Genomic DNA, 19,729 nt, shown 5'->3' with positions numbered 1-19,729 from the left:
ATCGTTTTCGTGACCTGAAATACGTCCGCCGTCAAAAGGCTCGAGGCCTTCCTTGGTCTGGACTTCTTCAAGGACTGGATAGCAAGCATGTTAGTAGTGAAAAGAGACCATTCGGCCTCAGCAAGGTGGCATCAGATCACAATCAGAAAGAGATAAAGTCCTTCTGAACCTTGAAGTCAGTATCATCACCAGCACCATCGGTGATAAACTCCTCCACTTCGTCTGAGTCCACGTCGTCGCTATCGACCGGCTCGTCATCGCTCGACAGATCCTCCATTTCGGCGCCGTCCGCCCGCTTCCGAAGGACGCTTGCCCTCTCGCGGTGAAGGAGCTTGCAGCCCCTGGTTTTACACTTGCCCGTGTTGCTGAAGTCGGGGCACTCGAAAACGTGTCGCTCTTCGCATTCGTCTCCCTTGTCGCAGTAGCCGTACATCCCAAAGGAACGGCAGACCAGAGCACCTGAGGATACACTAGAATGAGCATAGGGACAAGTGGAGTTGGCACAATTGCCCTTGAGAAAGTGAACGCAAGTTGGGATGCGCTGGGGCGTCAAGTCATGGGACAGATCACAGGAGTCCCCACTGGCGCAGGTCCCCTTGTGCAGCATCTCCCGACAAATGGCAACTTTCGAAGCATCGTGCTTGTATCGACAAGATGGTCCCTTGGCACATGAACCTAAAATAAAATGATGGTGGTTAGTGGAGTCCGGTATATCATACCCACTTGAGCAAGAAATCGTCCAAATCTGTCGGATCGGATATTGCGTGGGCGATCGAATAAGATTGTGAATAAAATACCAGTCAGCGAAAACATGCTGCAAGGCACGTCGACCTTTTTGATGCCAGTTTGGCTGGGGGAGTGACCCAAGTTAGCAATTGTCAGCCAGGAGGAAAGGCTTCATACCGTTGAGCTTTGAGCACACCGTCGCGGTACAGATTACCGGTCTTGCTTCGATGAAATTTGACACCCCCAACGAAGGCGACTTTGGGGGTAGCGTTGACTGAGTGGAGATCTCCTGTACGATTGTAAGTTTGCTCTGCTGTGCAAGGCTGCAAAAGTAACGCACCCGACACCTTGATGAGCTTGCTGCCGCTGTTCGCGACACGAAAGCGAATGCCTTGGATCTCTATCTCGTGATTGCCTGTCGCTGTCGGGTTAGTGGGAGTATGCGGTGCGCTTGCATTGCCGCTGTAGCGTTGGAAATGGTTGGCAAGCTGTTGTTGCTCGCGCGCGTCCTGCTGACGAATCTTCTGTTGGCGCGACGCCTCAATGGCCTTGACATGTGCTTCATTGGTCTTGTCGTAAACGGCCGAGTTGATCAGCGACCTCTGACCGCGAGTATTCTTCGAGATCCAGGCGCCTGAGGAAGTCGTCGAGACAGAACCCTCCGCAGGAGACGACGCATCGGAAGGAGGTGTTTGGGTTCCATCTTTGTTTACCACCAAGGATCGGTGCCGAAAACCTGTCGGGCCACCTCGGGTGGAGGGGTACGGCTGGACTCGATGCTTGTGGGGGAAGGCGCCATGTCGGTGAGTGTTATCTGTGATGTGTAAGCGCAGGATGTTTTATCGGTCTCGAGATTAAACATACGACGATGATAGGAAGCCTGGCTGCTTGGGACTGATTGAACGCCGGCTTGCTGGGCCTTGTGAAGGTTGATCTTGCCTGTTTGCCACTACGTTAGAGAATACGCGCTCTTGTCACCTGTGTCTGGTTACAAAAATTACTACGTACCCGCAAGCTGGCCGATTCTGGCCAGCAGTTCTTGTTCTTCCTGAGACGGCATGTCCTAGTGTTGCAAACTTGTGCTGTCTTTTTGTTGTGGTGTTTCTAAGTTTTGCGACCAAAGAAATGCTGTTGCGCCTGAGGAATTTGGTGTGTTTTTGAGAAGATGAGATCACTGAATGTTGGAAAGGCGAACGCATTGACAGTGCGATCGGAGTTTCCTTATCTTAGGCAGGTAAGGTAGAGGGGATGATGACCCACTAGGTTCACAGCGCTTAAGGCTTGAGGTAGCTGACCAATCTGCGCTAAGCCAGGCATGCGTGGCTGCTGGCATGCTACTGCAAGGCCGTCAAAGAAGAAAGGTGAACGACCTGGAGCTTCTTTTCCTCCACATCTGCTCCTTTGAGTTCACTCCTGCGATTCCATCATCGTCAACTGTGGTATCCGTTGTGGCGCAGACCATTGTCGCTCACATCAACCGCACCATCTTGCACCACTCAGCTCAGAAGAACTACGGCTTGATTATCCTTGAGCCAAGGCAGGACCAGCGAAGAATTGACCTCCCACAGCATAGCCCCAGGGTCGAAGCTCATCTAGCTTTTACAGTTCGACAAGCGGCACAATACACCTTCTCTTAGTTCAATCCCGCAAAATGGCGTCGACTTGGGGTCTTCTGGATGATAAGGAGGAGCAGGAGTTGCACAAGACCCGACTGGTCAACATCGAGGAGAAGCCCTTCAAGCGAATCACCAAGCGGCTCACATCCATCTCCACGATTGTAAACGCCCACTCGAAACAACAACCGACCCCACCACCCGAGGGCGCAAATGGCGACAATGACGGCGATACTGAGGTGAAGGAAGAGACAAAGACCGCTCAAACTCTGCGAGAGATTGATCAGATCAAAGACGACCTCACCCTTGACTTTGCCGCATTCGATAGCAGTATTGCCCGCCTGCAATTCCTCCTCGACGCGAACGTCCGCGAGCGCGAACGCTACAAGGCCGACCAGCAACGTATTCTCGAGGAATGTCAAAACGTTCGAGACAACAACGCGCGGCTGCGCGAGCAGCTAGAGGGCGCCAGGGCGACGCTTGCCCAACGTAAGGAGTACGACAAGCTCGCCAACGCGCTCATGGCTAAGGGCCTGCGGCCGCGCGGGGAGCAGGAGTCAAACCTGAAGAAGCTCGAGGAGGAAATTCGCGACCTGGAGAAGGAAAGCGAGACCTACGCGGTGACTTGGCGGGAGCGGCGCGATCAGTTCAGCAAAATTATGGATGAAGGCATGCAACTTCGCAGACAGATCCGCGATGAGAAGGAGGAGGTCGAAAGACGGGAGGGCATGAACGAGGACGGCGAGGAGGATGGCGACGCTTCTAGAGGGGGCAACACGCCTCGGCACGTCTCCAGCGGCAATGTCACGCCGCACCCAGACAGCGGTGCCGTGCCGAGACCGGCGTCGGCGCACGAGGGTCAGTCGGAGGATCAGTCTGAGGGTCTCAAGCCTCGAGCGGGTGGCCTGGGCGGCTTTTCGCGGTCTGGCAGCGCCGTCCCGAGTCAGACTGGCACCCCTCAGCCTCAAGACGATGATGAGGGCGAGATTGAAGAGGGAGAGGACGTTGAGATGGATGACCGCCATGATACACAGCTCACGTCGGGAGGCGATACGCCTCAAATCACAGTGGACGCACCGGAAAGCATGGAAGTGGACAGCTAGACAAATCAAGTGCTTCGGATGATTCTAGAATAGTCCCTCAATTGAGATACCCATTAAAGCAGGCAGCTATTTTGCCTCTGACGTTCGCCTGCCCTTGACACAACGCAATCCCGAACCTCCTTCTCATCTTTGATATCAAAACGCGGGAAAGAAGAAAAAATGATCACAATTCTAAGCAGAGACGTCGTCCTTGAGATACGTCTTCTCCTCCTTGCCCTTTGCTAGCGCAAGTCTCGCCGTCTCCAACTCCTCGGGCGACGCACCGCCGCTCTCAGCCAGGGCAATCTGCTCCTCCAGCTTGACGGTCGCGTCCTCGACGCGGGTTCTCAGCTCGGGGAACACCTTTTGCGTTTCCTCCACCGCGAGTTTCTAGCCCCCCCAAAGTCAGTCAGCGGGGTGCTACACTCAAGAGAATTCCTGATGTCTCGAAGAACCAGAGCTCCACAGGTATTGGCTAGAGATGGGGGAGTGACTTACCAGCTGCTTGAGCATGTACTCCCTGTTGCCGTCCTCATCGGGCTTGCCTTCCTTGATCTCATTCTCCAGAGTCGTGACCTTGCCCCTTTGCTGGATGAGTTCCTTCTCGTACGAGATCTCCTCCTTGAGGAGTCTGGTGACGGAGAGGGTCGCGACGGTGAGCTGAGAGGGGGGCGCCATGGTTGTCTGTGGTGGTGCTGGTGCTGAAGAAGTTTTGAGTAGCGGCGGGGTGAAGATTCGAATCAAGTCTGCACTATCCGATGAATGGGGTTCAAGATGGAGATTTTCTGTGGTGATGCGTGAGTACGGGTTTTTTCCTGAAGTGAGCAAAATGAGGCAGTCAGTCTTGTTAATTTACCTACCTTCCTATGCTTCGGCTGATTGTTTCCTGCTTTTGTTTACACGGGATCCCGGCTGTTCCTGCTGCTTGGCTGGCTACGTCAAGGTGCACACAGGCTGGTGCCTTGGAAAGGGTTTTGGTGGGGGTTTCACGGCGGGGTGCATCCCGGCAACCTTACCTCATCTCAGCAACCCTTTTTGGGAACTCGTCTACTTTATGCGGCCATTCCTGGGCATCTTTGTCTCAAGGCACCACGGATATTGCTCGTCTCTTTGATGGCTGCCTACTACTCACTGTTTTCCTATTCCGGTAATTCTCTTGCTGAATAAGTTAGACAAAAGCAGAGAACGAATCCAGAACACTGCATATGCCTCATTTTCGTAGGATTGAGGTCCTGTCCTAGCACAATCGATAGTCAGCACAATCGATAGTCTTGTGCTCTCTGCATCAAGTATCTTACCTAGGCAACAACTTCCATGCCGCTGGAATCTTTACCCATTGGGAATTATGGGCATTAGTGAGATTGGGATTCGGGCGAGTGCTGGAATACATGAATTGCCACATGTTGGAGTAAGGTTGAGACGACATTCATACCATGGCATTGTTGGTCTTGATAGCCGTCCGCATGAAGAAGTCCATGCGTTGGATGCATTTGAAGATGTTTTTTTTACGTCTTTCCGCTGACAGTCTTATTTACAATGAACCTCCAACTAAACTTATATCTAAACGAAGTCAAAAGCTGCAACAAGCACGACACAAGCGCCATCACATATTATCTACTTTGGTCTTCAAACTAGACAGCTTTGGACCTGACTTACTCGAGATAAACAGTATGAGTTCATTTATCGTCACTCGTAGCTACGACATACCATCACACCGAGGAAAAAAAATATATACACTCTAATCGCTAGCACTACAATATTGCACTCAAAATACTCACCTCCGTAGCGAGTACGACTAGTTTCAAAGCCCCCGTTATCTTGAGTCTAAACCGACAGAGCCTCCAGCCCCTTCTTCGCAGCGAGCTCAACAGCATCCGCCGTCTCAGACAGAACAGAAAGGAACGGCGAGTGCGCAGACTTCAACTTCAACTTGGTCGCCTCGGGTCCCAGGAGCTGCTGCATCTGCTCCTGCGCAAAGTACGGGATCGCCTGGTCGTCCTCGCAGCCGACGTACATGCAAGTAATGTCGTGCCAGGGCTCGTACGTCATTGTCTCCTTGAACGAGATCGTCGTCTGGTGCTTCAACAAGCTCTTTGCCTTTTCCCTTGCCTCTGAGGGCACGTCTCCGTAGAGGGGGTCATCGGCGGTCACGACATGGATTCGGCCGTCCTGACGTATCTGATCAGTATACCAAGCATCGCAAGCAAGACACGAGAAAGATTCACTCACCTCTACCCTCGTCCACGGGGGATACACATCGCCCGTCATGCTCAAGATGCTCTGCCCTTTCTGCCCCACAAACGCAGCGAGGTACATAAACATGATGACGCCGCCAGGCTTACCCTCCGCGGCCCTCTGCTTGATCCCGAATCCCTTGACGCCTTCGGCTGCCGCGAGACCGCCGTATGAATGAGCGACCAGGACGATCTGCCGGTCTTGGTCGGCAAGTTCTTGCAGCACGGCACCGGTGGCGGCCGCGTCGTCGTATAAGCCCTTGTTCGGCGGCTCAGAGCCGACGGATTGGTGCCTCACGACGCGGGTCTCCCAGCCTCTTGTGTGTAGTTCGTCGCGAAGGTCTTGGAAATGCTCTGGCGAGTGCCATGCTCCCGGGGTGAGCACGATGACGGGTTTTCTCGACATAATGGGAGGATGCTATGGTTTGGTCTGGACCTTTTTCCAGAAGTTGAGATTGAGTTTCAGCCGTCTGGTAGAGAACAAAGAAATTGGAGAGATTGAGAGATTTATTTCTCAACGGACTGTAGTAGCACAAGAGCAATTTGGCTTATTTTATATGACTTGGCATATATATTTGGTCAGAGTGATATTACCTTGACGGATGAGGCGTCTGATGTGGATCTCGGTCATCTTTCAACGTGTAAGCACTATTGACAATCGCGGGCATCGCGTTTGGAGACCAATCATGTTAGCGCCCAAAGTCCCAATAAGTATGGACTTTGTGGTCTGAGTAGAGTCGTCCTGTCAGACCAGCCCCCCTCCCGCGTGCGTATTTGTCGACAGGGTTAGGTGGAGTGTTCTCGAATTGTAGAAGAGGATGGATGTTCTTTTGTCTGGGGTGAACCCACGCCTGTTGCCGAGGTATGGTGAGCCGAGGAGTCAAGACCTATCGTGATTGTTACTTTGTCTGGAGAGCTTACTGGAGCTTTATTATGGTTCTAAGCTTTGCTGGTTGAAGACTAGAGTAATCGTTGAACCTCATTGAGAGACTTAATCACACACAGACAATGTTCACAAGATGCGTTGAATTACTGATGATAGTAACGACTAATTACTCTGATTTTCCAAGTTGAGTGAGGATGGTCGTCTCGCACTTTGCAGACACTAACATACCCTAATATTACTCAATGTCCAATCTAGTTGCAGTTCTGCCATAAGTGTTAGATACTGCAATTAAGCCATTCTCCTACGTTAGCTACTAGGACTTCCTGCCGGTTTCCGGAACATGTGATTTATACTTGAACCATGCGGTATATGTTGCAACTTTCCATGATGAGCGGGAAGCCTTCGAGATTCAAAAAGAAAAGTGAAAAAAATATGCAATGTAAATTCGACTAGGTCCCTTTAATGATGAACCAAATGTTATCAACGCACGCTACTTTAAAAAGGGGGGGTATCATCTTCAAACACGCTCAAATCTCGACAACCTCTGCTCCTCCTCGTGGTGCCTCTGATACACCTTACTAAGCTCCTCCAAATCTCTCTCGTGATCGCCGTTCCCGCCGGTACTCCCAACACCATCAATACCCACAAACGGCTCCGACTCGATCCTCGAAACCATCTTCCCATCCTTCAAGAACAACGCCGGGTGGCACCCCACGATCGCCAAGAGCGCGTACCCGACAAGAAACCCCTCGAGCCCGAGAAACAATCCCCTCCCCGCCGCCCCTCGCCAACGGGCCCCGAAAGCCCTCTGCGTACTCGGCGACCCTGAAACACATCCTGCCGAATAAGACGACCATGGCGGACGGCACTGCGCCGGCGAAGATGCGGAAGCGGCCCGTCAGAGGTACGTAGCCCACGTCTCGGTGGAAGGTGGTGTAGCCGTACTGCCGGTAGGAGCGGGCTGCGCGGAGGAGGATGAAAGCGAGGGAAAGGCCCGCGGCAACCAGGGTCACGAGCTGGACGGCCAGGCCCGCCAGGATGATTTTGGCGCCCACGTCGTTGGGTGCGTAGGAGGTCTGGGATGAGAGGGTGTACGGCACGTTTTGGAAGCCGACGCCGAGGCCTACGATTTGGAGGAGGAGGGCGAGGCCGTCCAGCGGGAGGAGGATGGGGCTGTAGAGCTCTGGTTTGATGAAGGAGTGTTCTGTGCCTAGAATCCGAACCATTGGTGCAAGGCAGACGTAGATACTGCAGAACAGAGAATCAGAATCTGAGTTTCTGCAGAGACTAACACGATCTCATAGGAGAACTCAGACATACCTTGAAGTGACAAAGATGGGGGCAATGGTGAGCAGGGCCTTGCTCTGCAGGAGAGGGTACACGGCCCAGGGATCGGTCCAGCCTGCCATGCGGTCCACCCAGCCCAGCAACTCGAGCACGCAGGCGAGGGTCGCGATGACGGAGAAGGGGGCGGTGGCGTGTCGTTGTGTTGACCGAGCGGCGACGGCGCCGTTGATGACGAGGCAGAGGGCCGAGACGGCGGCGAAGACGGCGCTGCCTGTTAGTGCCGGACGGTAGCCGTACGGGCTGTCGGAGACGTCGCACGTCGCAAGCGTGCAGGGTGATGAAGCCATGGCAGCAGGTATGGTGTTGATGATGATGATGCGTCGGTGTAAGTGGTTTTGGTGTCAAGATGGAGTCGAGACGGGCATCAAGTTGGACTCTTGGGAGCGAGTATCACACTCGTTCGAGGTCGATGGGGATTAGAGGATGAGAGGTGCAGTAACAACACCCACCTACATCGTCAATGGCGGTACCACCGTGGTTATATGTTGCAGCAAGCATCGTGGCCTCGATCTCAAAATGCCTAGGTTCCGGTAGTATAAAATGACAATCTCCCAACGATTCTCCAAGATCTACCAGATAGTCGGTAAGGTAGCCTTAGGTTATTGGTGACAGGTGTAGTAATGCCCATAGTGTGGCCGTGTCTGCATCCTGCCTACCGCCAAAATGTCTAAGTTTAGAAACGGCGGTAGAAGTTTGGCGGGTTCTCTGCTTGTTTTCGGGTGGGGAAACAGCAGGAAGTGGCAGTGCCGCAGCGAACTTCGCCGGGCCTTTGCACCGCAGCACCACACGGAAAAGTGGAGGCACGCCGGGGGTTGAGAAGCCAGTACGCTGGGCCAAAAATGCTAGAGTTTTTGCCTTTCTAGGCATCCGTAACCCCGGGGACTGGGTTGGCTGAGCTGGGGGACCGGTTCCCAGTGTCGGTTCACTTAAAGCTTCCTAGTCCAATATTTGTTCTAGCTTCATCTTGCGTCTCCTCCTTTCTCCTCTTTCACGAATGCTTGGAATGACATCCCCTTTTTAAGCTCACTAGAACATGTTAGTCTGCTTTTAACGGCTGCCTACCTTAACTTGACAGGGCCTCCGCAGGCACCGTCGGAAGGTGGACCAGGGCATCTCAGTGCTGGGCTGTTGGTGACAGTCCACTGCGGCGCATCCAAATCACCCTTGGCGCGCCTCTCCTCCAACATCCTGCCGTCTCAGCCCCCCATCCAAATGCAAGCACTACGTTAGCTTCAATGTTCTTTCTGTACGGAGTAAAGTTTGCCAACTTGGAATTGCCTTTGGCCTTGTTGGTCTTCTTGCCGCGCAGTCACGTCTCGGAATTCCTGCTATTGGTTCTCATAGCCGCTACTTAAATCATCCTGGGATCGGCTGAACACCATGCGTTTGTCTGGATCGTTTCCCGGTCGCGACGCTAGGTTGACCTGCGGCTACTTTGCGATCAACGTCAGGCTAGTGGGTACCTTCGCCTTGAGAGCCCCGGGGCAGATGATTGGCATAAATCTCGTTGAATGTTTGACATCCATCAATCTGTTCGTCACGGCTGTGAGAGATTCAAATCGTTTCACGTATAGTGGCATGCAGGAGAGAAGTACCTTCTTATCAACTAAGGAGTTCTTTACTTCTACGGCTATGGAAAATCGCTAGCAGGCGAAAGCTACTAACTTCGCATCATCACTACGCTCCCTCTGCCTCGGTCCCCTCCTGAGGAACCGGCGGGGTCTTCTCCTTCTCCGGCTTGCGACCAGTGATGCAGTAGCTGTCCTCTCTTATCAGCACCCCGAAGCAGCATAACAACTTCATGGAAAAAAACGGTACTTACACGGGGCAGTACGCATGATAGCTCTTGTTCTTGAGGTCATTCCGAACGTCGATGAGGAAGACGTTGACCTCGTCGCGCGTCCAGCCGAGCACGCGGGTGAAGGCAGCCATGCACAAGGCTTCGAGCGCAGAACCGAAATTCTCTTGCGTCCATAAGCCGAGCTTCTTGTATCTAGTCAATTCTATTAGCCTTTCCTCTTCCATCATCATCCTGTCTGAAACTCATTTAGTAAGTACGGTACCTCTCATCCTTGGGCCAGGTGTTGTGAGGCCACTTGAAGACGCGGAGCTCAACGTCGACGAAGCCAGCCTCAATCATCTTGTTCTTCAGCGGAGGCGCCTCCACGAATACGCGCCCCGTCATTTCGGTAGCCTCGTGCAGCATATTGACGTATTTGACAATCGCAGAGTCTTTGGGCAACAGGTCGTCGTCAGACTTGGGCATGACCTCGGCTTCTTGAAGCTCTAGGTATCCACCAGGGGTAAGATTGCTACTTTGATCAGTACAGGGAGCTCAAAAGAAAGTACAGCTTTGATTGCGTAACTCACTCGTAGCATCTTTTGATGTATTTATCCCAGTCATCAATAGCTGCGGTCATGAATCGGCTGTGGATATACTCAAAAGGCTGAGAATAAGTCCACTCTTCCTCGACATCGTCAACCTCGAACCGGACGTTCGGAGGTACACTGAAATCGCTCATTAGCATGAAAAGAATGGTGTGCTCATGTCCAGGAGATCTCATACAAGTCCGCCCGTACAGGCGAGAGGTCAACGCCCAATACCTAGACATCGAGTTAGATCTCAAGCTCTTTCCCACCTCATCGAGGCAAACATAGGTCATGATGCAGCGTACCTCGGACTCAGGGTGTAAGTCGCCAAAATCCATAGCCCAGCTCCCAGTTCCGGCTCCAATGTCGATCACTCGTCCGACCTTTGCGGTATCGTCGCATGGCGGCGCCATTCCAAGTCTGTCGTCAAATGTGTAGACGCAAATATCGTGCTGGAAGTCTAGACCAACTTGTTAGAAAGAGCAATTCGACTGTGGAACTTTGCAACTTTGCAGCGTACCTAGCCGTTCCGCCTCCGTTTCGTCGTTAGGCATGCCATACTCTGTTTAGATAAAGATTGGTCAGTATATTCAGTCCTCGGGTCTCGTCGTCTGGTAAGTTTCCACTCACTTCCGTCCTTATATCGGTGATATGTCCGGCCATTTTCAATCCGGTATTCAAGAATGGAGGCACTGAGACTGGTCGTCGAAGATGCCACGCTCTATGCGATTGAATTGCATTAGTTCAAGGACCAAAACCCTTTGCGCTTTTGTCTCGATCAAACTGGCTGGAGGCTTGGTTCTTGTGGGCACTACGATCCAACATACCTCAAGTTCAGATCCACTGTGATCGGATTCCTATAAGAATGTAAGTTTCTCTGCCACATGAGTTGGACACTTAATGCAAGAAGTACCTCAGCGGCGATTACTACTTCATGGTCAACTTCAGCCATTGTAGTGTTGTGATCGGTGGTAAAGTATGTCCCGTAACAGGGTTTATTGGTTCCGGTGGGAGTAAGGGCCTACGTCCTATCTCTTCAATTGCTTGTATCTGGGCCCAACAATGAGGCAAGAGACTTGAATAACGCTTGAATCTGGCGCCGGCTATAAAGAAGCAACCCTGGAAAGCAGGATAAAAACCTGACGGAGAAGTCTCTGCTTTTTGTGACGAGAGACCTGACCGGTCAACTCTGCATCTGCGACCCCTCTTTCCTTGGCCTGAAGACATGCAACCAACAGCGACTGGCAAGATGTCTCTTTCCCCTGCTTTCGCGTCACAATGTGGAGCTCAAAAGTCCTCAAGCGAATGAAAAATCACGGTTTCTGTACCCGCCGCAGCTTTGGCGATTGCCCGAGGAGCAATTTGTGGAAGGAGGACGAACACATCCCGCGCTCCCCGGAACCCTTGCCAACCAGATCAGATGCCCCGTCTGTAGCCCCCGGCCCGGACAGCCACCTATCCACCAGCCTGCACTTGAGATAAACATGGGGGCCCAAACGAAGCACTCTGCCTACTGAGGGAAGCCCCTCCGATAATGAATAAGGCATGTTCAGGTCGATTGCCAAAGTCCCTTGCACGTGTGGGTTACATAAGATAAAGATTATTCCTGGAAAGAACTCAAGAGATGTTCTCAACACCACTAGCAAGCCAAGGGAGTAAAGTCTCTTTGAGTATAAATGAATCTATTTGAACCAGTTGCCCGGCTGCCAGCTTTTCTGGCAGCCGGGCAAGAGTCAAAATTTCCACTATTTTGTGGCGTGGGCTTGCGCTTGTTTGATCGCACGCCTCTGATCTTGAGTCAACGAACCATGAGTGCACAAATCTTTGAAAAAGTCTTGGTGTTGAGACTGACATCTCTCAATAATTCCGTGGTTAAGAGTAGCCTGTCTTTTCAAATCTTTGTAGCTGTAGCTACGAAGATTAGGAAAGCAGGATGGCTATCTTGATTACGGGAAAGAGACGATAAGTCTTGCCTCGCGACTGTGTAAGTGTAATACCTCCTATATACACAGTCTTTTTCTCCCAGTCAAATCCACGAAAGTAGATTTACACGACTTCAACCTCCTATGGCCTCCGCCCTATAATACAGTATCTTGCAAACGATCGTTAGTCAACGGACGTGCAACAAATACCGTTAGGGCTGACTCGTAACTCACATTCGAAAGTAAGCGTGGAAATTCCTATTCCTCACATCATGGCGCACATTAATAAGGAAGCCCTCGACCCTCGCTCGAGACCATCCAAGGACGCGCGTAAAGAGAGCCATACACAAGCCTTGGAGAGCACTACCAAAGTTCTCCTGCGTCCAGAGGCCTAATTTCTTGTACCTGGTTCCCTTAGTATTCAAATCCCAAGAAAGGTCTCTTCGCTAGTCACAGATGGATGCTTAGGGGGTGAAATATGTGTATAATACCTATCCTCTTTTGGCCATCCGTTTATGGGCCACTTATACATCTGAATTGAGACGTCCACGAAACCAACTTCAGTCATGAGATTTGCTAGCGCTGGTATATCGACGTACGAGCAGCCGGCGGCTTCCGCGCCGGATTGGAGGAGCTGTACGTATTCTGCTAATGCGCAGTCCTTGGGGAAGGTGTCATCGTCGGACTGTGGGTTGATGTCGGCGTCTTGGACTTCGAACCACCCGCCGGGTTGAGATTGCTATTCAGCAACACAAAGACTGTTATTACTCATCGATGTCTTCGAGAGAGTGAAGCAGAGGTAAACGAAAGTGAGAGCTTACTCGTAAGCGGATCCGAAAAACTTTCTCCAGTTGTTGATGGCACCTGTCATGAACCGACTGTGGATATAATCGAATGGTTTTGAGTATGTCCAGTCTTCGTCCACGTCGTCGATCTCAAACCTCACGTTTTCCGGCACACTGTGTTCAGAGGACATGTCAGTATCACATAGACGTTCTTGCACAGGTGCTGATTCTCTTACTACTCTGGCTGATTGGGTGAAAGATCAACACCGTAGACCTGATTGCGGCATCGAGTAAGGAACTAGCCACGAGAGATGGATGATTGGTCAGAATACCTCAGCTTCGGGATGCAATTCGCCAAAGTCGATGGCCCATATGCCGGTACCAGTCCCCACGTCTAGGACACGCCCGACCTTGGCATCTTCGTCGCATGGCGGGGCCTGTCCCAGTCTATCGCCGATAGTATATGTGAATATCTCGTGCTGCATATCTAGTCTAGATGTTAAGCGAGTATCGGAAAGGAGCGAGTCGTCACGCGAACCTAGTCTATCGCTTTCTATCTCGTCGTTCGGGAGCACATATTCTGATCATACCATAGTCGTCAGCCGGAGAGATGATACCCTATTGCGTCATGTAAAGCCACGAAAGTTAACTCACTGCCATCCTTATATCGGTGGTAAGTCCTGCCATTCTCGATTCGGTATCCTAGGATCGATTGGCTGATGCTCATACTAGACGAGGCTATGCTCTGCAATACCATTAAAATCATGCCTTTGAGGGGTGGCGATGAGCCAAGGCTTACCTCAATCTCAGAGCGTTCGTCTATTTGCTGTCCTTATGCATCAGTCTTATATCTTTTATGAGACCAATGGAGTGTAGTCCATACCCCATTATCGGCAGCAATGACCTGATAGGTCTCCCACATCGCGAGTGCCCGGGAGACTGAGCAAGAAGGATAATGTGAGATGCGGAGTTGCTTGTATACTGCAGCATTGGCGATGCAAAATATCGCAAGGTCAATCAGGCCGGGTCTGAAGATTTCGTAACAAACATTCGTAAAAAAGAATATTACAGGTACAAATAGATGAAACGTTGAGAATGGAATTCCTTGGGGGTTTTGTGACGAAGGATAGGCGCCTGGAAGGTCAATCATTTCCAATCTTCCTCTTTGGCTTTGGAACTCCCCAAACCAACAGAGCAAACCAACCTGCATCATGCACGTCGACGGCGATGCTGCCTTCACTGCTCACTTACAGGGATTCTCATGTGGATGTGAACCAAGGCACAGGCGAATCAGAACACAGGCTCTCCGCGCAACCCCAGAAGCGAAGGCGCCAAGGGGACCGGACTCTTCACCTGATTTCGTCGTGATGCATGGAGATAGCGACAGGTCTGGGCCCCCGATCTGCCCCTCCCATTCACTTGTGCTGTTAAGTTTGCTAGATTCTAGATCCAAGCCATCGATCCGGCGGGTTTGATTGTGAGAGTTGATAATGGGAAGAACGTCCCAACATAGTTCTGTTCCATCGTAAGAAGGTTCTTGCGTGCTGTGCACTTGGATAGAACATGCTCTTCTCTCCACGAGCCACCTGATATACTGCTCACTCCTGGCTCTGAGAACAAGCCTGCTTCATTGGACCCCTCAGATTAAGTATATTCTCCAGTCAAAATCTCACTCGAATGGGTATATCAGGACGTTGTCAATTGACCGAGGCGGACCTTGTCAGTGCTTACCACGCCATTCACACGTCTTCAGCACATTGGACGACAGACCGCTCGAGTGTAGCATCCTGGATTGTAGCAGTAAAACATAGAGGCGGAGCCGGTGGAAGCCGCAAGTGCTGCTCATCGACATCATGAAAAGATTTACCTTCTCACTCATCCACCTATCAAGAAAACAAGGCAAACCTGCCTTTCCAAATAGGGACTACACCCAAGAACTGACAAACATGAGTTCCAATGACAAAATAGCACGCTTTGGGCCTGATTGAACGAGGCAAAAGCAAAAGTCTGCGTCGAGGGGGAATCGAACCCCCGGCTCCCCGACGCTGCTGGGTGGCAACGGAGAATTTTACCACTAAACCATCGACGCGGTTGAAGTGTTCGGTGCCCGGCAAATACATCAAGGGCTGTATGGGTGCTCTCGCACAGAAAGCCTCACAAAGCGACGATACACAAAGTGAAGAGACGATCTAGATCTGCGAGTCCGCTCTATGAATCTCAAAGTCTCGAGAATCCCCGTGTCTTGAGAAGCCTGCATTGGAAAAGTAACCGCACAGACAAGCATCAATTTCACTTCGACTTACAAGGTGCTGAAGCACGCAGCGTATCCACTGAGGCCATTTACTCTGCGACGAAACATGTTCTTCACTCAGTGTCAAGACAGCGGTGCATATCCCAAAGCGGTCTAAAGCTGCACAAAACATGACTGCAGTCTGCAAAATACAATCAATCGTTGAGTCAAACTTCGATTTGTCTTAGTTGGCGGCAGAGCTGAGCCGCGGGACCGATGGATGGTGACTCATAGTGACTGGCCCGGGCTTTGCCTACCTTACGGGCGGTGACCTCCTGCTTGTTTTGTCAGCCTTACAGCGGGCGAACAGTGGCAGTCTCGCCACACCTGTCGGGTCCAAGCCCGGAAGGGACCTTTTCCCAAAATTTTAGCGGGTCCACTCATCCGAACGCTTAAGTCCGCCCCAGCGACTTCACTTGAAAGTAGGTAGTTTTGCCCTTTCTCTGTTGCGGAATCTCTTTTAAAGTCGCCTCCCCAGGTCCGGGTACCGAGTGGAAGTGGAATTCTAGGTGTCAATTCACTTTCGTTCCTTTCACATTCTCCTTTTGCGAGGTTGCGAGAACTCTTGATTCATTTCCGCCGCCTAATCTGGCAACAACTGTACGAAGACGCTGTATTTCAAAAAGCGCAATCACGATATCATCAACTCATCATCACATCATCACGCCAGTTAGAGTATCAGACATGTCGGACGGTGGTGCAACACAGACCCAAACCCAGACGCAGACTCAAGCGGGCTCGTCAGCTGGAGGAGGTTCTCAGCCAAGCCGTCGAGGCAGATCAGGAAGAGGGAGAGGAGACGGAGGCAACGGCCGTGGTGGCCGGCGAGGTGGCGGCAGGAATGCCAATCCTCAACCTCGGGCCCAAGCTCAGCCAGCACCGGCTCCTGAAGCCTCAACAGAAAATGCACCCGAATCAGAGCCATCTAGCTCTGGGAGGAGAGGCCGTGGCCGCGGCGGCAATCGGGGCGGCCGGCGAGGTGGAGCGGTCCGAGGTGGTACGGTATCGGGAACTCAGCGAACGTTTGGAGGTAGCCTGACGACTGCCGCGGATCCAAATGCGTCGGATGCACAGGGACTGAGTGCAGATGCCCCGGATTTCGTTCCTGGGCAGCCTGTTGTCCACAGAGGGTATGTTCATACTCACCACATCAGAGAACTGGGGTTGACTGATATTTTCAGAAAACAACCTGCGCCGAAGCAAAAGAAGCCTCAGTATCCTTTAGCACCAAAATCTGTAGCCGCAGATTTACCTACGCGCATCCATGAGGACATCAGCAACGGCCAGTACGAGTGTGTCATTTGCTCCAGTGAAGTGTTGCGGCCATCTCGCGTATGGTCCTGCGGGCTATGCTGGACGGTACTACATTTATCTTGCGTCAAGAAGTGGTTCACGAGCCAGCTCAAGAAGGACGACGACACTCGCTCTTGGCGCTGCCCCGGCTGCAATTCTAGTTTGACTGAGGAGCCGAGTGCCTACCACTGCTGGTGTGGAAAGGATATCAACCCACGGAATGTCCCTGGTCTTCCTCCTCACTCTTGCGGACAGACCTGCTCAAAGCCCAGAGCAACATGCCCGCATCCATGCCCTCTCGAATGCCACGCCGGTCCATGCCCGCCATGCACCCTCATGGGACCGACACAGTCCTGCTTCTGTGGCAAACACGAAGTAACGAAGCGGTGCACTGAGACGGACTATGGAAACGGATGGAGTTGCAAAGAGATTTGCGGAGACTTGCTACCTTGCGGCGAGCACTTCTGCGCCACTCCTTGTCACTCTGGCTTGTGTGGTAGCTGCGAGATTCCTGTGCAGGCAAGATGCTACTGCGGGAAAGAGCACAAGGAGATCCCCTGCGATCGCCGCGATGACCTTCAGATGTCATTCAACTACGGCCAGGTTTCTAGCTCGGATTCCGAGGACATTTCTGAGGATAGCTGGTTTGACGGCTCATTCGACTGCGGAGCGACTTGTGGGCGGAAATACGATTGTGGTTTGCACGATTGTGAGAAGACTTGCCATTCGCAGGACGAAATGCCGGCACACTGCCCATCGGCTCCAGATGTTGTCCTTCACTGTCCGTGTGGCAAAACACCGTTGGAAGAGCTCCTCGACCAGCCAAGACAGTCTTGTCAGGACAAGATTCCTCACTGCAAGAAGATCTGCGACAAGATTCTTTCTTGCGGTCACCGGTGCATGGATACGTGTCATACCGGTCCTTGTAACACATGCTTCCAGAAGCAGGATATTTCCTGTCGATGCACCCGTACTGTGAGCAAGACCCTCTGCCATCAGGGAGAGATCGCGACTCCGATGTGTTTCAAGGTCTGCCAGGCCCAGCTCAACTGCAGTCGCCACAAGTGTGGAGAGCGCTGCTGTACAGGGGAGAAGAAGGCAATGGAGAGACAGGCTGCTAGGAGGAAGCATAGACAGCAGCAAGCTCCGGATGAGGTTGAGGCGGAACACATCTGCCTCCGCGTATGCGGCAGGACACTGAAGTGTGGAACTCACCAGTGTTCGCAAATTTGCCATGCTGGGCCCTGCCCAAGCTGCCTCGAAGCCGTCTTCGAGGAGATCAGCTGTGCCTGCGGCAGGACTGTCCTGCAACCCCCGCAGCCGTGCGGAACCAGGCCCCCTGAGTGCCGCTTCGACTGCAGAAGAGCACCTCCCTGCGGACACCCCACGGTGAAGCACAACTGCCATCCTGACGATGTCGACTGTCCCAAGTGTCCTTTCTTGGTAGAGAAGGCGTGCATCTGCGGCAAGCAGAGGATGAAGAACCGGCCTTGCTGGCTCGAGGGGGCTCGCTGCGGTCTGCCGTGTGGTAAGAAGCTCAAGTGCGGGTAAGTATCACCAATTCCAACACAACAGTCATCGCATGTGCTAACTAGAATGCAGCACTCACGCATGTAGAAAGGAGTGTCACCGTCCTGGCGAATGTGAAGACGCTGATATTCCCGGCTCTCATTGCGCCCAATCCTGCGGCAAGACTCGCAAATCCTGTGACCACTCGTGCCAGGACTCATGCCACGCCCCCTATCCATGCAAGGAAGACCGGCCATGCCAGAGCAAGACCTTCATCACTTGCGACTGTCAGCACCGCAAGAAGGAGGTGAAGTGCATGGCTACCAAGACCAACCCAACTCCGGATCGCGACATCCTGAAGTGCGATGACGAGTGCCTCCGCCTTCAGCGCAACCAGCGCCTCGCTGTCGCCCTCAATGTCGACCCGGATCACAACGACGACCACATCCCCTATTCGGACACGACTCTCAAGCTCTTCCGTGAGCTCTCTCATACCTGGGCCCAGAACCAGGAGCGCGAGTTCCGCGTCTTCGCATCGGAAGCCTCCGAGAAGCGTCTGCGCTTCAAGCCTATGCCCTCGTTCCAGCGCGCCTTCTTGCACGCTCTTGCCGAGGATTTCGGCTTCGACTCGGAGAGCCAGGACCCAGAGCCGCACCGCCACGTTTCCATCTTCAAGACACCGCGCTTCGTCGCCGCACCGAAGAAGACGCTGGCGCAGTGCGTCAAGATCCGCACCGACGCAGCCAAGACAGCAGCAGCCGCAGCCGCAGCGTCTTCTTCGGCGGCTGCCGCAGCGTCGGCACCGGAGCCCTTCAACGCCCTGCTCCTCTCGGCCCCGCGCTTCGGCCTGACCATTGACGAGGTCGAGTCCGCCCTCACCAACCACCTCAAGGCTTACAACACCCTTTCCTTCACCACCGCCTTCCTCCCATCGGAGGAGATCCTCATCCGCGCGGTTCCCGTCACCTCCTGGGGCACTACCCCCTCGGCCATCGAGTCTTCTCTCGCTTCCCTGAAGCCCCTCGTCGCGCGCACCGTAACCAAGGACGGCATCGCCGCGGCCGCGACAATGGTCCACGCCGACGCGAGCCTCAACGTCCTCCGCCGCGAGGGAACGTCGGCCAACGGCAGTAGCGGCGGGTGGAACGCCGTCGTCGGCCGCGCTGCGGCACAGCGTAGGACCGTTGCGTCCAAGCCCGCCGCCGACGCGCGTCCCGCCAGCGGTTTCGTCAGCTTCTCCAAGCTGGCGCGCAAGAAGGTCGTCGAGGACTCTGTCGCGGATGACTGGGAGGCTGCCGCCGAGAGCGATGAGTGAGGCGCGCCGCGGCGCCTCCCAAGTTTTCTTGCTTCGGCCAAGGAAGTTGTTGGATTCTTGACTCTCTCGATCTTGGATGCAAGCAAGGAGGTGCCCTGGCGTGGCGGAGCTTGTAGCGTTGTTCGCCCTCCTTCTCCACACCTCCTTTGTGGTGTTGGCGATGAGTCTACACTACGGGAAAGTCGCTGACGGAAAGGCAAAGATTTGTTACGAAGTATAGACGGATGGGATGGGAGGTCCCACCAACAGGATAAAATAGTCTTAAACGAAAGAAAACATGAAAATTAAGAGAACCTACAATGAGCAAGCAAGCGGAAAGACCTGTTATCGACAAGACGAGTATCGTGATATCAAAGC

At 52.9% G+C, this 19,729-nt stretch overlaps 7 protein-coding genes and 1 non-coding gene across 8 annotated transcripts; 2 read left to right on the top strand and 6 right to left on the bottom strand.

The window, feature by feature from the left end:
* Positions 1-142: 142 nt before the first annotated feature.
* Positions 143-1,786, bottom strand: N0V96_002153 (uncharacterized protein; the record flags this gene model as incomplete). Its single annotated transcript, XM_065756448.1, has 5 exons — positions 143-470; positions 904-1,015; positions 1,067-1,328; positions 1,631-1,665; positions 1,735-1,786. 5 exons carry the CDS (start codon positions 1,784-1,786, stop codon positions 143-145), a joined length of 789 nt encoding a protein of 262 aa, XP_065614817.1.
* Positions 1,787-2,377: 591 nt separating this feature from the next.
* N0V96_002152 (uncharacterized protein) lies at positions 2,378-3,442 on the top strand (the record flags this gene model as incomplete). The annotated part of the gene is made up of 1 exon (XM_053187812.2): positions 2,378-3,442. The coding sequence occupies one exon, from the start codon at positions 2,378-2,380 to the stop codon at positions 3,440-3,442; it is 1,065 nt and encodes a 354-aa protein (XP_053055316.1).
* Positions 3,443-3,613: 171 nt separating this feature from the next.
* On the bottom strand, positions 3,614-4,099 carry RBL2 (tubulin folding cofactor A; the record flags this gene model as incomplete). Its single annotated transcript, XM_053187813.1, has 2 exons — positions 3,614-3,811; positions 3,920-4,099. The coding sequence occupies 2 exons, from the start codon at positions 4,097-4,099 to the stop codon at positions 3,614-3,616; spliced, it is 378 nt and encodes a 125-aa protein (XP_053055317.1).
* A 1,146-nt stretch (positions 4,100-5,245) lies between these two features.
* Positions 5,246-6,061, bottom strand: N0V96_002150 (uncharacterized protein; the record flags this gene model as incomplete). Its single annotated transcript, XM_065756447.1, has 1 exon — positions 5,246-6,061. The coding sequence occupies one exon, from the start codon at positions 6,059-6,061 to the stop codon at positions 5,246-5,248; it is 816 nt and encodes a 271-aa protein (XP_065614816.1).
* A 1,115-nt stretch (positions 6,062-7,176) lies between these two features.
* Positions 7,177-8,175, bottom strand: N0V96_002149 (uncharacterized protein; the record flags this gene model as incomplete). The annotated part of the gene is made up of 2 exons (XM_053187815.2): positions 7,177-7,828; positions 7,862-8,175. The coding sequence occupies 2 exons, from the start codon at positions 8,173-8,175 to the stop codon at positions 7,177-7,179; spliced, it is 966 nt and encodes a 321-aa protein (XP_053055319.2).
* Positions 8,176-9,565: 1,390 nt separating this feature from the next.
* N0V96_002148 (uncharacterized protein) lies at positions 9,566-10,154 on the bottom strand (the record flags this gene model as incomplete). The annotated part of the gene is made up of 3 exons (XM_053187816.1): positions 9,566-9,647; positions 9,711-9,881; positions 9,952-10,154. The coding sequence occupies 3 exons, from the start codon at positions 10,152-10,154 to the stop codon at positions 9,566-9,568; spliced, it is 456 nt and encodes a 151-aa protein (XP_053055320.1).
* A 4,819-nt stretch (positions 10,155-14,973) lies between these two features.
* N0V96_002147 lies at positions 14,974-15,054 on the bottom strand. The gene has a single exon. It is a non-coding gene; the product is annotated as a tRNA-Gly (tRNA).
* An 885-nt stretch (positions 15,055-15,939) lies between these two features.
* FAP1 (FKBP12-associated protein) lies at positions 15,940-19,372 on the top strand (the record flags this gene model as incomplete). The annotated part of the gene is made up of 3 exons (XM_053187818.2): positions 15,940-16,385; positions 16,437-18,095; positions 18,151-19,372. The coding sequence occupies 3 exons, from the start codon at positions 15,940-15,942 to the stop codon at positions 19,370-19,372; spliced, it is 3,327 nt and encodes a 1,108-aa protein (XP_053055322.2).
* Between the last annotated feature and the right edge of the window lie 357 nt (positions 19,373-19,729).

Source organism: Colletotrichum fioriniae (genome assembly GCF_027942845.1).
Source record: "Colletotrichum fioriniae strain IMI 355084 chromosome Unknown scaffold_2, whole genome shotgun sequence".
Classification (NCBI taxonomy): domain Eukaryota; kingdom Fungi; phylum Ascomycota; class Sordariomycetes; order Glomerellales; family Glomerellaceae; genus Colletotrichum; species Colletotrichum fioriniae.
This window is presented reverse-complemented; position numbering and strand designations above follow the sequence as displayed.